Source organism: Pan paniscus, chromosome 8 (assembly GCF_029289425.2).
Source record: "Pan paniscus chromosome 8, NHGRI_mPanPan1-v2.0_pri, whole genome shotgun sequence".
Classification (NCBI taxonomy): domain Eukaryota; kingdom Metazoa; phylum Chordata; class Mammalia; order Primates; family Hominidae; genus Pan; species Pan paniscus.
The window spans coordinates 83,988,365-84,002,218 of record NC_073257.2 but is presented as its reverse complement, the minus strand read 5'-3'; the positions used below and the strand labels follow the sequence as shown (position 1 = coordinate 84,002,218).

Here is a 13,854-nt window from a genome sequence, read left to right as displayed (position 1 = left end):
ATTGGCCAGGCTGGTCTTGAACTCCTGACCTCATGATCCGCCCGCCTCGGCCTCCCAAAGTGTTGGGATTACAGGAGTGAGCCAGCATGCCCAGCCCAGACTTGCCTTTGACCAGGTGCCACCACCTGCCCCCACGTGCCCCTGGCCAGGACTGAGCCCTGTACCCTGTTACACGACTACTTATTCTATGTGAAACCCCAAGCTATTCTATGTGAAACCCGCTACTACAATGGGCTAATTTTTTTGTATTTTTTTTTTTTGTAGAGATGGGGTTTCACCACGTTGCCCAGGCTAGTCTTGAACCCTCCGCCCGCCTCGGCCTCCCAAGTGTTGGGATTACAGGCGTCAGCCACCGCGGCCGGCCAACAATGTGGAGATTTAAAAGGTATTTTACATATATAATCTCTGACCTATTCAATTAGTAGGGTTTTTCTTTTATGACCTTTCCCTTCCCTTTCTCCAAGTTCTTCCTCACTCCTCCCCATAGCCCTTCCTTTCGCCCCTCCCATTGCCCCCTCCTATTGGCCTCCCCTTCGCGCAGGCGCCCTCAGAGGCGCTGAGTCAGGGCGCTGTTGAGCTCGGGCAGGCCCGGATGGGGCGGGGTTAGCGCCTGCGCTCTGGACGGCTTTGGGGCAGGGCAGATTTATATCTGCGGGGGATCAGCTGACGCTCCGCATTGCAGACTGCGGAGTCAGACGGCGCTATGTACGCCCTCTTCCTCCTGGCCAGCCTCCTGGGCGCGGGTAAGTCCTGGGACCCTCATCCTGGGGAGGAGGTGCCTCGCAGCGTCCATCTGCCCCAGAATGGGCTGTGCCGGGCCTGGCCCCTCTGCTCCCCCTGCCCTAGTTGGCAAGGGGGCGCGCGCACTGCGCAGGCGCGTTCGCTGGCTTTCTCTGGGCGGCTGGGGGCTGCGGGAGGCGGGCTGCGAAAATGCCCCCGGGAGGACGGCCCAGGCCCTGGGCAGCATCTCCTTCGGGGCTCGAGTGGGTTCCTGCGCGGCTGGGGCCCCGAGGCCTTCCCTCAGGCTGCGCTTCCCACTGTGGGGGTGGGTGAGTCTTGTAGGGTGACCCTTTGGGCAGCTGTGTTGTGCCTGTGCTGGGCGCACGTGATCGAGGTGGGCTGGAGCCCCGTCCCACAGGACACTTCGGCCGTTGGCTTCAGTTGCCTGTTTGTAAGGGTAGCGAAGCTGCAGGAAGCACATGTGTATCATCTATATTGACGTTTGCATATGTATTTACTCTGGATTCTAGGTGTTGACAAAACGAGTCAAACTCTGTAAAAATATTTTGAGATTTATTCTGAGCCAAATATGAGTGACCATGGCCCGTGACACAGCCCTCAGGAGGTCCTGAGAATATGTGCCTAAGGTGGTTGGGATACAGCTGGGTTTTACATATTTTCGGGAGGCACGAGACATCAATCAAATACATTTAAGAAATACGTTGGTTTGGTTCAGAAAGGCGAAACAACTCAAAGCGGCGGGGGGCTTCCAGGCCATAGGTAAATTTAAACATTTTCTAGTTGATAATTGGTTGAGTTTATCTGAAAACCTGGAATCAATAGAAAGAAAGTATTCAAGTTAAGATAAAGGATTGTGGAGACCAAGTTTTATTGTGCAGAGGAAGCTCTCAGGTAGCCGACTAAGAGAGCGAGCACGTTGTAAAATGTTTCTATGGAAATGAAAGGGTGACTGGCTCTTAGTTGATTATCTCCTGGATCTGGAGAGGAAGGAAGGAAAACATAGGGGAAAGGGGATTCTCTATAGAATGTGGATTTTTCCCACAAGAGACTTTGCAGGGCAATTTCAAGGTATGGCAAGGAAATATATTTTGGGGTTAGATATTTTGATTTTTTTTTCCTTGTCTTATAAAATGTTATGCCAGAGTCAGATTGGAAAGTAAGTCATGATATATGGGGTCAAATAAAACCCATCTGATGAGAATTTATGGTTTGTAGGGTATGATTCCTACACCCCTTAGATAGGAATTTGGGCAAGCTAAAAAAAATCAGAGCTTAATTCTCATAGGTATTGAAGGCGATATAGGGTTTTGTGGTCCAGTTATTTTGCCATGGGGTCCTCATTTCACTTGCTTTGAAATGTCTTGCATCTGGGTGCGGTGGCTTATGCCTGTAATCCCAGCACATTGGGACACCGAGGTGGGAGGATCGCTTGAGCCTAGGAGTTGGAGACCAGCCTGGGCAACATAGCAAGACCCCACCTGTGAAAAAAAGAAAAAGAGAAAAGAAAGTCTTGCACACTATTGGCCGTTTTTGTTTGTTTGTTTGTTTGTTTGTTTTTTGAGACGGAGTTTCGCTGTTGTTGCCCAGGCCGGAGTGGTGCAATGGCGTAGTCTTGGCTAACTGCAACCTCCGCCTTCCGGGTTCAAGCCATTCTCCCGCCTCAGCCTCCCAAAGTTCTGGGATTACAGGCGTGAGACACCGCACCCAGCCCCCACCACAATTTCTGTTTTTTAGTAACTATATGTAATTTAAGGGCTGGCTGCCATTTTTAACCTAGCTACCCAAATTTTAATAAAAAGTAACAAAGTGGATGACAGGGTTGATGCAAAACCAAAGAAATGAGTTAGCTTTCAGCAGCTCTCAAGAATGTATCTTGACCCTATACGAAGCTCTTAAATTTGTTTTACTTGTACACAATGAAAGATGATCTGCTTATAAAAAAATCATTTTGATTTTATACTCAAGCTTATACTGCAGTTATTCCATGGTCTGTATAATAAACTAATGCTGGTCTCTAAATTTTTTATACTGATTCAGGGCAATTTTTTTTCTTTCTTTTTACATTATCCATTGTTCTTGTTGACGTTGAGTCACTCCTCACAAGACCCTTAAGAGTTCTGATTCATTCACATCACCCAAAAGGGACTTAATCGTGTCTCGGGAAATATAAAATCCACCTCTGGTATATATGGGCTTACGGTTAACCACAATATTTAGTTAACCAAGGGACCCTCTTCCGTGAACACTCGGGTAAATGGGAGGTATTGTAATGGCCTTGGTTTAACTTTGCTGTCCCACCTTTAGGATTAGGCCAAAGTCAGTGCTGATAACAGTGTTTGAATGCTCCCTGGCCTTCACAGCTCTGGCCGCTTTGTGATATTGTGAAAATGTTACTCCTAAAATTTCTAGACATGATAATGAGTTTTGTTAGTGAAAGTGCCTGGTGACTGCAGCCATTGTCTGCTGCCCGAGAGGCACTTAGAACTTTCTTCGTGACACTGTCGTAGTACAGAATGCCACCCTGAATCGGGATGGGCTTTGTATTTTGTGTTTCAGTGATGTCCTGGTGGTAGAGACACTTGCTTTTGAGTTACTTTTCTGCCCATCCAGCTGCCCCTCCTTTTTCCCCACCTAAAAGCGAAAGCAAAGCCATGGCACCGTGAGAGAATTGGAGAGCATCTAATCTGACCCCTTTGTAAGGAATGAAGACCTGGAGGTGCCCAGAGGTGACTCTCCCAAATCATAGACCATTTACTGGGGATGCCAGGACCAGAACCCAAGACTCCACAGTGCTCGCTTTTTCCATATCCCTCTGTCCACATGGACCTCTTAACTTTTAAAAACTTAGTGTAAGTTACATACATGGATGATTAAGTAGACAACTTGATGAATTACCACAAAGTGAGCAGCCCCCGAGGTTGGGGAGCAGTGCAGTAGCATCCAGAGGCCCCTGTTCACCCATTCACTGCCCTGTCCCACTTGCCCCGAAGGAAACATTGTTAACCTTTGAACACCATAGATGTGAAGGCTGCAGTTTCGATCTTTTACAAATGGGATCATGGAGGGTATTGCTGTTAGGTGAGTCCTCTGGTGGAAAAAGGAGCGTGTTCATCAGCTAGGTGTAAGGCATGAGGGATGGTGCCTGGGATGTGGCAGGTGCTCCCTGAAGCTTAGATGCCCTGATAGCTGTCAGCTGTGTGGTGGCTAGCCCGCTGAATGTTGTCTACACCACGCTAAGACAGTTATGTTTTCTGGGGATGCTAGAAGGTGTTATATATATTCTTTCAATAACATGTGAATTTATAGCCTGGCCTGCTGAATATCAGTAGGAACTTCAGGTCTTGGCCTGTCAGGGATTTTGGATAAATCTCCTGTTTATTAATAGTAAATCAGTTTTATTCTGTGAAAATAAGAGTATAATTCCTGAAGAAAGAAGGTTTTGTTTTAACAAATCAGTGATTTGTCAAGTCCTTGAAGTACATTTGACAGGTTGTTTTGTTTCTTTTTTTTTGGGGGGGGGGCAGAAAGTTTAATAGGCAGAAGAAAGGAGAAAGGAGAGCAGCTCTCTCTTGTGAGAGAGAGGCATCCGAAAGGGAAAAGCCTGACAGGTTGTTATTGAGACGGAGTCTTGCTCTGTCCCCAGGCTGGTGTGCAGTGGCGCGATCTCGGCTCACTGCCACTTCCGCCTCCCGGGTTCAAGCGATTTTCCCGCCTCTGCCTCCTGAGTAGCTAGGATTATAGGTGCCCACCACCATGCCTATAAAATCCACCTCTGGTATATATGGGCTTATGGTTAACCACAATATTTAGTTGACCAAAGGACCCTCTTCCCTGAACACTCGGGTAAATGGGAGGTAATTTTTTGTATTTTAGTAGAGATGGGGTTTCACCATGTTGGCCAGGCTGGTCTTGAACTCCTGACCTCAAGTAATCCGCCTGCCTCGGCCTCCCAAAGTGCTGGGATTACAGGTGTGAGCCACCGCACCCGGCCCTGACAGGTTGTTTTGAGAACAAACTATGAGAGTTGAAGTGTGTTGGATTGATTGGTGTGGCGTTTTGTAGATGAGGGAAAGGAGAACTTGGTCTTCCATTTTCTTGGTGAGTGAGACCATGGGATGTCCAGGCAGCTGTGGGGAAGTGGAAGGGTAGGGCGGGGTGTTGCTGGCTGGGAACAGCACCTAATGAGGCGTGCTTAGGAAGTTCTCAAGGCCAAGACCAAAGCCACTTAGACAGGTGTGCATGGCAGCTTTGGAGGCAGCTTCTAGCAGAGATTCTAGGTTACTGGCTACCAGGCTGTAAGCCTTGCTTTCTGGCTCCTTTTTGGTTCTGCCACCAGGAAGGAGGGTCTGGATATTCTTCAGATCAATGAAAGAGAGTACTAATTAGAATTACATTGCCCTGCTTGCCTTTTTTTTTTTTTTTTTTTTTTTTGAGACAGGGTCTTACTCTGTTGCCCAGGCTGGAGTGCAGTGGCACCATCTCAGCTCACTGCAACCTCCACCTCCTGGGTTTAAGTGATTCTCATACCTCAGCCTCCCAGGTAGCTGATAGCTGGGATTACAGGCACCTGCCACCATGCCTGGCTAATTTTTGTATTTTTAGTAGAGAAAGGGTTTTGCCATGTTAGCCAGGCTGGTCTCAAACTCCTGACCTCAAGTGATCTGTCTGCCTCGGCCTCCCAAAGTGTTGGGATTACAGGCGTGAGTCGCCGCACCTGGCTTTTTTTTTTTTTTTTTTTTAAAGGCTTTAAAACAATGATGATAAATACAGTGATTGGGATGAAGATTTTGGCTGTTGCAAAAGTACTAATTGCTTTATTTTTTATTACATGAAGTTCCAAAAAATAACTTTGTGGCATTTGTAATTTTGTATGTTGGGACAAGATGATAATGTGGAGTGTAAGTTTCACATTATCTCATTGCTGACAGTAGCTGTACGACCTTGGGCAAGTTGCTTAAACTCTCCCGTATTTCATCATTTGTAAAGTGGCATTAATCATCTATTTCACTGGGTTGCTGTTTAGCTTTAATAAATTAGGTTAATACAGAAGAGGGCTTAGTTAGTATTGTTTGTTGCTGTACCACTAATAAAAGTAATGTATTGTCAATATCTTTGTCCCCAACAGCACAGCGGCCTATTTTCTGCCCTTGATTTTGTGATTTCCTTTGGCGTCTTTAATTTCAAAGGATGTTGTGACTTTAACAAAATTAAATTGACTTATTAAAAACATACATGCTGGGTATAATTAGTGAGTCAGGAAAACAAGCCAGGGTAGGTAGACAGCAGTTAGGAGGGAGTTGGCAGGCAGTTCATACTCTAGGTAGCCAAACTAGGTTTAGCTGCTGGATGATCTTGACATCAGAGCAGCCCAGCAGATCAGAGCTGGTTCCTGGTAACCCGAATGCTTGGGTCTAGATCTGTTGTCACTAACCCTGGACCTGAGGTTGTCTGTTCCAGCCCCCTAGTTCGGTTTCCCCATTCGTAAATGGAGGCGAGCTGTTTAGAGTAGATAATAGATGGACGTGGGAAGCCAGGTCAGTCAGTAGAATGGAGTATAGAGTACAAGGTTTGTCCCTGCCACTGCTGTCCCCAGGCCCTCCCCAAACAGCCTGGTAGCAGCTCCCTTAGAAGCTTGCAGAGGTACATCCCATGTGTGAGTTCCTTCTGCCTTTTTTCTTTTTAACACAAATAGTAGTATATTCTACTGACTGTTTTGTTCGTTGCTCCTTAAATTGTGAAACATTTGAAAAGTGGAAAAGTGATTATCATAAACATGTGTACGCAACACCCAGGTTAAGAAATGGAACCTGATAACCCAGCTGCCCCCGTAGAGAGCCACCTTCCTGGACTTGTTTTTCCTCCCCGTTAGGTCTTTTTCCTTCCATACATGTGACTGGAAGCTTCAGCAGTGTGTATAGAGTATTGTTTTGGATATTTTAAACATTTTGCAAATATTGTATCCAATAAATAGTCTTTCTCTTTATCCTTGGGGGTTATGTTCCAAGACCCTCAGGGGTTGCCAGAAGCTGTGGGTGGGACCAAATCTTATTTATATATGTATGTTTTCTCTTATGCATACATACCTGTGATAAAGTTTAGTTTATAAATTAGGCACAGTAAGGGATTAACAACAACTAGTAATACAGAACAATTAAAACAATATATAATAAAAATTATGTGAATGTGGTCTTTCTCAGGATACATTTTCAGACCACATTTGACTGTGGGAATACATTTTCAAACCACATTTGACCGTGGGTAACTGCAACGGTAGAAAAGGAAGCTATGGTTAAGGAGGGACCACTGTATATTGTTAGGTTAGTTTTTTGTTTTGCTAGGGAGGTTTTTCTATGTTGAAAATGTATAGATTACTGTTATGTCTTTTAGAATTTGTCTAGAAGGCTTTCTGGTTTTTACTGGAAAGCCCCCTACAAAAATATGTAGATCTATTTCATTTTCACTACAATATAGTATTCCATTTATATAATTTCTTTTTTTGACACAGAGTCTTGCTCTGTTGCCCAGGCTGGAGTGCAGTGGTGTGATCTTGGCTCACTGAAGTGATTCTCCTGTCTCAGCCTCCCGAGTAGCTGGGATTATGGGTGCACGCCACCATGCCTGGCTAACGTTTGTATTTTTAGTACACACAGGGTTTCACCATGTTGGCCAGGCTGGTCTCAAACTCCTGACCTCAGGTGTTCTGCCCACCTCAGACCCCCAAAGTGCTGGGATTAGAGGCATAAGCCACTGAGCCTGGCCTGTATCATTTCTATTCTAGTGATAGACATTTAGATAATTTCTAGTTTTTTCTATTACAGCCTGCTTCTGTAAAAATTCTCGTACATGTCTCCTTGTGTACATGGAAAACATTTATCTAGGGCATATGTCTAAGAGCAGAATTGCTGAGTTGTGGAGTAACTAACAATTGTAGAAGTGCTCTCAAATGATCTTGGCAGTTGCCATTCCATAACGTATTCAGTTTCCAGTTACTGCATGCCCTTGTTAACATTTGATATTGTTAAAACTTTCAATTTTGCTAATTTGATAGGAGTAAAATGACTTAGTGATTTCATTTGCATTTCTTCTTGTTTTCTTAAACAATATATCCTAGAGGTAATTTCATGCTAACACAGATAGATGTACTTAAATTTTAAAATTTGAGATAATGTTAGATTTACAGAAAAGTTACAAAGGTAGTATACTGAGTTCCTGTATACCCTTCACCCAGCTTCCCCTACTGTTAATGTGTTGTATAACCATGGTACATTTGCCAAAAGCAAGTGATTAATATCAGGACACTGTCAGTATCTAGATTGCAAACTTTATTTGGATTTTTACCAGTTTTTCCACTAATCTCATTTTTTGGTTCCTGGGTCCAACCCAGTATGCCACATTGCCCTTGGCTGTCAGGTCTCCTTAATCTCTTCCCACTTCCCAGCTGAGTATTTCATTGTATGGATGTGTCTTTTTAATCCCTATTGATGGACATCGACGTCTAATAAACTGCTAGGTGAATTCTAATGAGACTTGCAAATGTAAAAATTGTAAATTCTGGCCACATTTGGACAGATACTGCTTTTGAAAAATTATTTACATGAGCGGAAACATCATGACTAAGATTGAAGAAGACGCAGAGAAAGTTCTTTTGGCCAGTATTTGTCACATTACTTATGACTCTCTCAGTAGCTGTGATGGGATGCTGTTCTGTACGAGTAAGTCTCTTTTTCAGGCATTGATACCAGTGGGCCATGTGGCTTCCTATAGCACTAGGAATAAAACTCAAGTGTGTCGGCAAGGTCGCCCGTCACCTGGTGATTGGCCACCTCTCAGCTCCTCCCCCTCTCTTCTGTCTGGCCTGCTGTCCAGCCTTCTGGCCCCTTCCTTCTTGGTGCTCAGAGATTTTCCATTTTGAATTCCACCTCTCTGGAACATCTTCCTCCCTGGGTAACCCATGGGGCTTCCTCTCTGTGCATTCAGGTCCCTGCTTGATGTTGCCTTATCAGAGTTCCCCACTGATCTGCCTGAAATAGCTGCCCCACCCCACCTTGCTTTATTTGTAGCACTCACCGCTACCTGGCGTTGTGATGTGTGTGTTGTCTTGATCGCTTGCTGTGTCTGCAGCATGTGCAGCAGTTTTGGCACATAACAGGTGCTTAGCATTGATGAGTGCCAGGAGGTGTAGCCAGGTAGACTTCAGCTGTGGAAGTGTAGGCTAGTGTGCCTGAAACTTCATTGCTTCATAGTGCCGAGTCTTTGTCATGATTAGATAGAATATTATCTTTTATTTTTCTGAAATTAATTTTAAGAAATTGTTTTTAGGAGTTATGAAATTAAGAGTGACTTTGGGCGCAAATGAAGTGTTGACTTTTATAATAGTTGATGATAGTTTGGGACCTGCCCCTCCCACACCTTTTGGGGAGGGTTCTATGTAGGTGATAGGTACAGGGGAGTCTAATATAATTTAGATGTTCATGGTGGCTCTGATTTGAGGTAAATCTGAAAAGGGAAGCAGCTATAAGTTGAGGAAATTATCCCTCTCACTTTTGGTTTCAGAAGTTGGTTGTTCTCCAGATGTTTAGCTTGGAGGCTCTCAAACTTTTGGTTGCAGGATCCCTATATACTAATTAGTTATTGAGGACCCCAAAGAGCTTTTGTTTACGTGGGCTGTATCTATCAATATTTAACATCTTATAAGTTAAACTGTCAGTGTTTAAAAATTAATGCTTTGAAATATTGATAAACCATTACATGTTAACATATATATATTGTATGTATTATATTTTTAATGAAAAAATATTTTCCAAAAGACAAATATTTAGTGAGCAGCCTGTTTTACATTTTTGCAATCCTTTTAACACCTGGCTGGATTATTAGCTGCTTGGGCATTCAGTCTGTTGCAATGTCATGTCACATGCCTCCGCAGAAACTCAACTGGACTTTTGTGAATGAGCAAAATGGCAACTGATGTCTTGGTTTTATCATGAGGATTTTGCCCTCACCCCCTGAAAGAGTCCCTGGGATGCTCGGCGTTTTGGACCACACTTTGAGAACCACTGGTTTAGATGATTTGCAGAAACTACAGAAATTATAATAGCTAACCCATGCGGAGATGTTCTGCTTTTTTTTTTTTTTTAAGACGGAGTCTCACTCTGTCACCCAGGTCGGAGTGCAGTGGCTTGATCTCGGCTCACTGCAACCTCTGCCTTGCAGGTTCAAGTGATTCTCCTGCCTCAGCCTCTTGAGTAGCTGGGACCACAGTTGTGTGCCACCATGCCTGGCTAATATGTATATATATAGTAGAGACCAGGTTTCACTGTGTTGGCCAGGCTGGTCTCGAACTCCTGACCTCAAGTAATCCACTCGCCTCAGCCTCCCAAAGTGCTGGAATTACAGGCGTGAGCCACTGCACCTGGCCATTTTTTGTATTTTTAGTAGAAATGGGGTTTCACTATGTTGCCCAGGCTGATCTTGAACTCCAGGGCTTAGGTGATCTGCCTGCCTCTGCCTCCCACGGTGCTGGGATTACAGATGGGAGCCACTGTGCCTGGCCCGTTCTGCTTTTTATTGAACATTAATTCATTTAATTCTCATAACAGCCCTCTGTGGTGAAAGCAACTGAATCGGAATTCTGGGCCAGTCTGATATCCTCCCGTGACCCATGCTGTGGTCTGAACATTTTAGATTTCAAATGAAGGCAGTATTCCTATAAAGTACTAACTGAAGGAAGCCAAAAGTGACATTTATAGTAGACTCACATATATCTGGAACTTTTAAGTTAGTAAACAGTAGATGAGACAAGTTCAGAATACTGAATTTCTTTAATGAGGTTTGCATGAAACCTTTTTCAGCATATGATTATCTTCTGCAAATGTGCAGAGACCACGCAGCTGGTCAGCAATGCTCAGTGTGGGAGCCAGCACCAGTTTGTGTGGGTGCCTGCGCCAACTGCGGTGCAGCATGCTGGATCTGCAGTGGAGCTTTCTCGAGGATGGGGAGCCATGCAGAGCCCGAGGATGGGGAGCCATGCAGAGCCCGCCTCTGACCCCTGCCTCCACTTGCTCACTTGGCTGGAATCTGGATTGTCCTGCCAAGGGCTAGTTTTTCAGTCATGGATTACCATGTAATCTTATCTAAGGTGATCTAAGTTCTTCTTTGATCATCACCTGATATGTTGATGCTTTGGAAGAAAAGCTTTGTTAGGAGTTTTTATTGGACTACAGTACCCTTGAATGAACTAGTTAGGAATTGTCCCCAAATTAATTAAGCCTCCATTGCATACAATCTGAGAAGATTGCATTCTTGTCCCCAGCCTCAGTCATTACTTCACAAGGTAATTTCCCTGAGGACTCTGTTGCCTTCTCCGTGTAGATAATGTCCTGCCCTGGAATCATCTGGCTTGTAAGGAAAATTAAGAAGCGAGGATGTAGCAGCAGAGGAGAAGCAGGAAAGAAAGGACCTTTGTCTTAACACTTTGAGGCCAGAGGTGATGGGATGTCAGCCTAGTGAGCTTAAGAGCTTTATTGCCACTGATTTCTTATGTGATATGAGGACTCTTGTACCTTAACTCCTCCAAATCAAGGGAGACTACCTCTGAGCGTATACTATTCTGAATGATTCAGTGAGCTGTGTTTTTATTCTGCTCTGCAGACTGTTTTCCAAAGGCAGGATTATCTATGAGGAAGAGACAAGTGCTCTTTGCCATAGAAGATATTTGTGGCAATAGCTGTTTGAGTAGCTAGTGTTGAGTGCATTGCATTATCTCCTGCTCTTAGGGGATGGAGGTGCATGAATTCCTCTGAGAAATGCCTGAATGCGGGGGACCTGCGGTAGAAGCCGCTCCTCCTGGAGTTATCCTCTCTTGGTTTCCTAGCAACCTGCCTGTTGCCATGGTGCCGCCTTACCCAGGCAGCAGATCTGCTGCCCTGTGGAATGTAGGCTCTGATTGTCAGCACTGGGAGGCTGCATGCATTTTCTGTTACCTCTTTTTTTTTTTTTTTCTAGTAGCTAGATTCAAATTGTACTTAGCATGTTACTAAAATATTTAAAAGGAAAAGCATATGTTGTATGGCTAAAATAATGAGACTGATTGTTTTATCACATTCTAGGAAATGTTGTCCTGTCATTTTAAGATTGCTTCAGAAAATCTTTGGTGATTATGTTGTGTACTGGGCTTTTCGGTATCCTCACTGGGGTAAGCCAGGAAACACTTGTTGGGAGACCTTTCTGTAAGCGAGGTCGTTGATTAGGTATGTATATTAGTTGGGCTTAGGTTTGACTGTAAACAACAAAGACATAGAATAATAATGGCTTATTTGTTTTTCTTATTTTTGATGGAGTCTCGCTCTGTTGCCCAGGCAGGAGTGCAGTGGCGTGATCTCAGCTCACTACAACCTCTGCCTCCTGAGTTCAAGCGATTCTCCTGCCTCAGCCTCCCGAGTAGCTGGGATTACAGGCACCTGCCACCACACCCAGCTAATTTTTGTATTTTTTGTAGAAATGGGGTTTTGTCATGTTGCCAGGCTGGTCTTGATTTGTGAGCTCAAAGTGATTCTCCCGCCTCAGCTTCCCAAAGTACTGGGGTTACAGGCATGAGCCACCGCACATGGCCCTGAAATCTATGTCTTTAAAAAAGTCCCATTGTGGGGCCGAGCATGGTGGCTCACGCTGGTAATCCTAGCACTTTGGGAGGCCAAGGTGGGCGGATCACGAGGTCAGGAGTTCGAAACCAGCCTGGCCAACACGGCAAAACCCCGTCTCTACTAAAAATACAAAAATTAGCTGGGCATGGTGGCAGGCGCCTATAATCTCAGCTAGTTGGGAGGCTGAGGCAGGAGAATCGCTTGAACCCGGGAAGTGGAGGCTGCAGTAAGCCGAGATCGTGCCACTGCACTCCAGCCTGGGCGACAAGAGCAAGACTCTGTCTCAAAAGAAAAAAAAAAAGAGCCCGTTGTTCCAAGCTGTCTCGCCAGGCCCTTGAACTAAGAAGTGAAGTGCTCAATTTGCCCCGAGTGCTGTTCATGTCTTTATGACACATTTAATTGGAAATCTTCAGGAGGTCAAACATTCTAAGAACTTTTTTGGAGTTCAGCATACTGCCTCAGAGAAGGAAGCTGGTATTTGCGGGTAGGGTGTGGGAGGATGAGAATAGAGATTAAAGGCTTTGCTGGCCACATGTTTTGAGAAATAACTCACCAGAAAGTGTTTTTGGGTAGTGTTTATTTATTAGTTATAAATGCTGAAAATGTTATCTGCCTTGTTAGAGTGAAGACTTGGAGCTCCTCGGAGCTCTTTTAGTTCAGCCCACCACTGAAAGGATCCCTCTTATATAGAATTGCTCATAAGTTATGCATTTTGTTTCTGCTTGGTTGCTTCCACTGTTGGTGAGGTCATCACCTAATGATGCCACTCATTCTCTCTTTTTTTTCTGAGACAGGTTCTGGCTTTATTGCCCAGGCTGGAGTGCAGTGGTGCTGGGGCACTGGAGTGCAACCTCTGCCTCCTGGGCTCAATCGATCCTCCCACCTCAGCCTCCCTGGTAGCTGGGACTACTGAGGCGTGCACCACCACGTCCAGCTAATCCGTTCTCTTTTTATGCCCCTGGGTGGATGTTAAATGCATTCTTTACCTGGAGCTGTGGTCTGCTTCCCTCCACCCATTGTTCAGAGATCTGTGGTCTGGAGCCACTCATACCAGCTCCACATCCTGGTGGAAGGTGTATGGGATTCTCCTCCTCCTTGGAGATGACCATGCGTGTCTCTGAAACATTCCTTCTCCCGTCACTCATCCCCAGTCCTCCAGGGGACTCTCTGGGTGGGTCCCTGGGCCCTCCCCTCCCTGGCCTCTGCTGAGCAGCTCACGGTGCTTATGGGCGTGTCTCTCCTGGTGCTGTTGGCCCTTGCTGTTCTGCTTTCCCTTTGAGTCTGCACAACTTCTCATGGAACCCTGTTAGTGCCATTTGCCCATCTTGTTCTCTTGGACTCTGTGTTAGCCTCTCTTGGCTCTTGCTGCTTCCATTTCTCATGTGGACGTTTTTGAATTCGCCTTCCAGTTAGGTGCCTGACATTGGTATCTCCCACCTCCTCTTCAGTTCTGCCACCTTGTGCCTGGGTGGTT

At 45.2% G+C, this 13,854-nt stretch overlaps 1 protein-coding gene and 1 non-coding gene across 2 annotated transcripts in view; both read left to right on the top strand.

Annotated features, from left to right (window-relative positions):
• Window positions 1–528: 528 nt before the first annotated feature.
• Window positions 529–13,854, top strand: part of PSAP (prosaposin) — a 35,059-nt gene continuing 21,733 nt past the window's right edge. Inside the window, exon 1 of the mRNA XM_008968981.3 lies at window positions 529–743. Coding sequence (XP_008967229.1) covers window positions 704–743 — 40 coding nt within the window. The 5' untranslated portion in view covers window positions 529–703. The remainder of the gene's footprint in view (window positions 744–13,854) is intronic.
• Window positions 7,111–7,170, top strand: LOC112441065 (U7 small nuclear RNA). The gene has a single exon (XR_003029046.1). It is a non-coding gene; the product is annotated as a U7 small nuclear RNA (small nuclear RNA).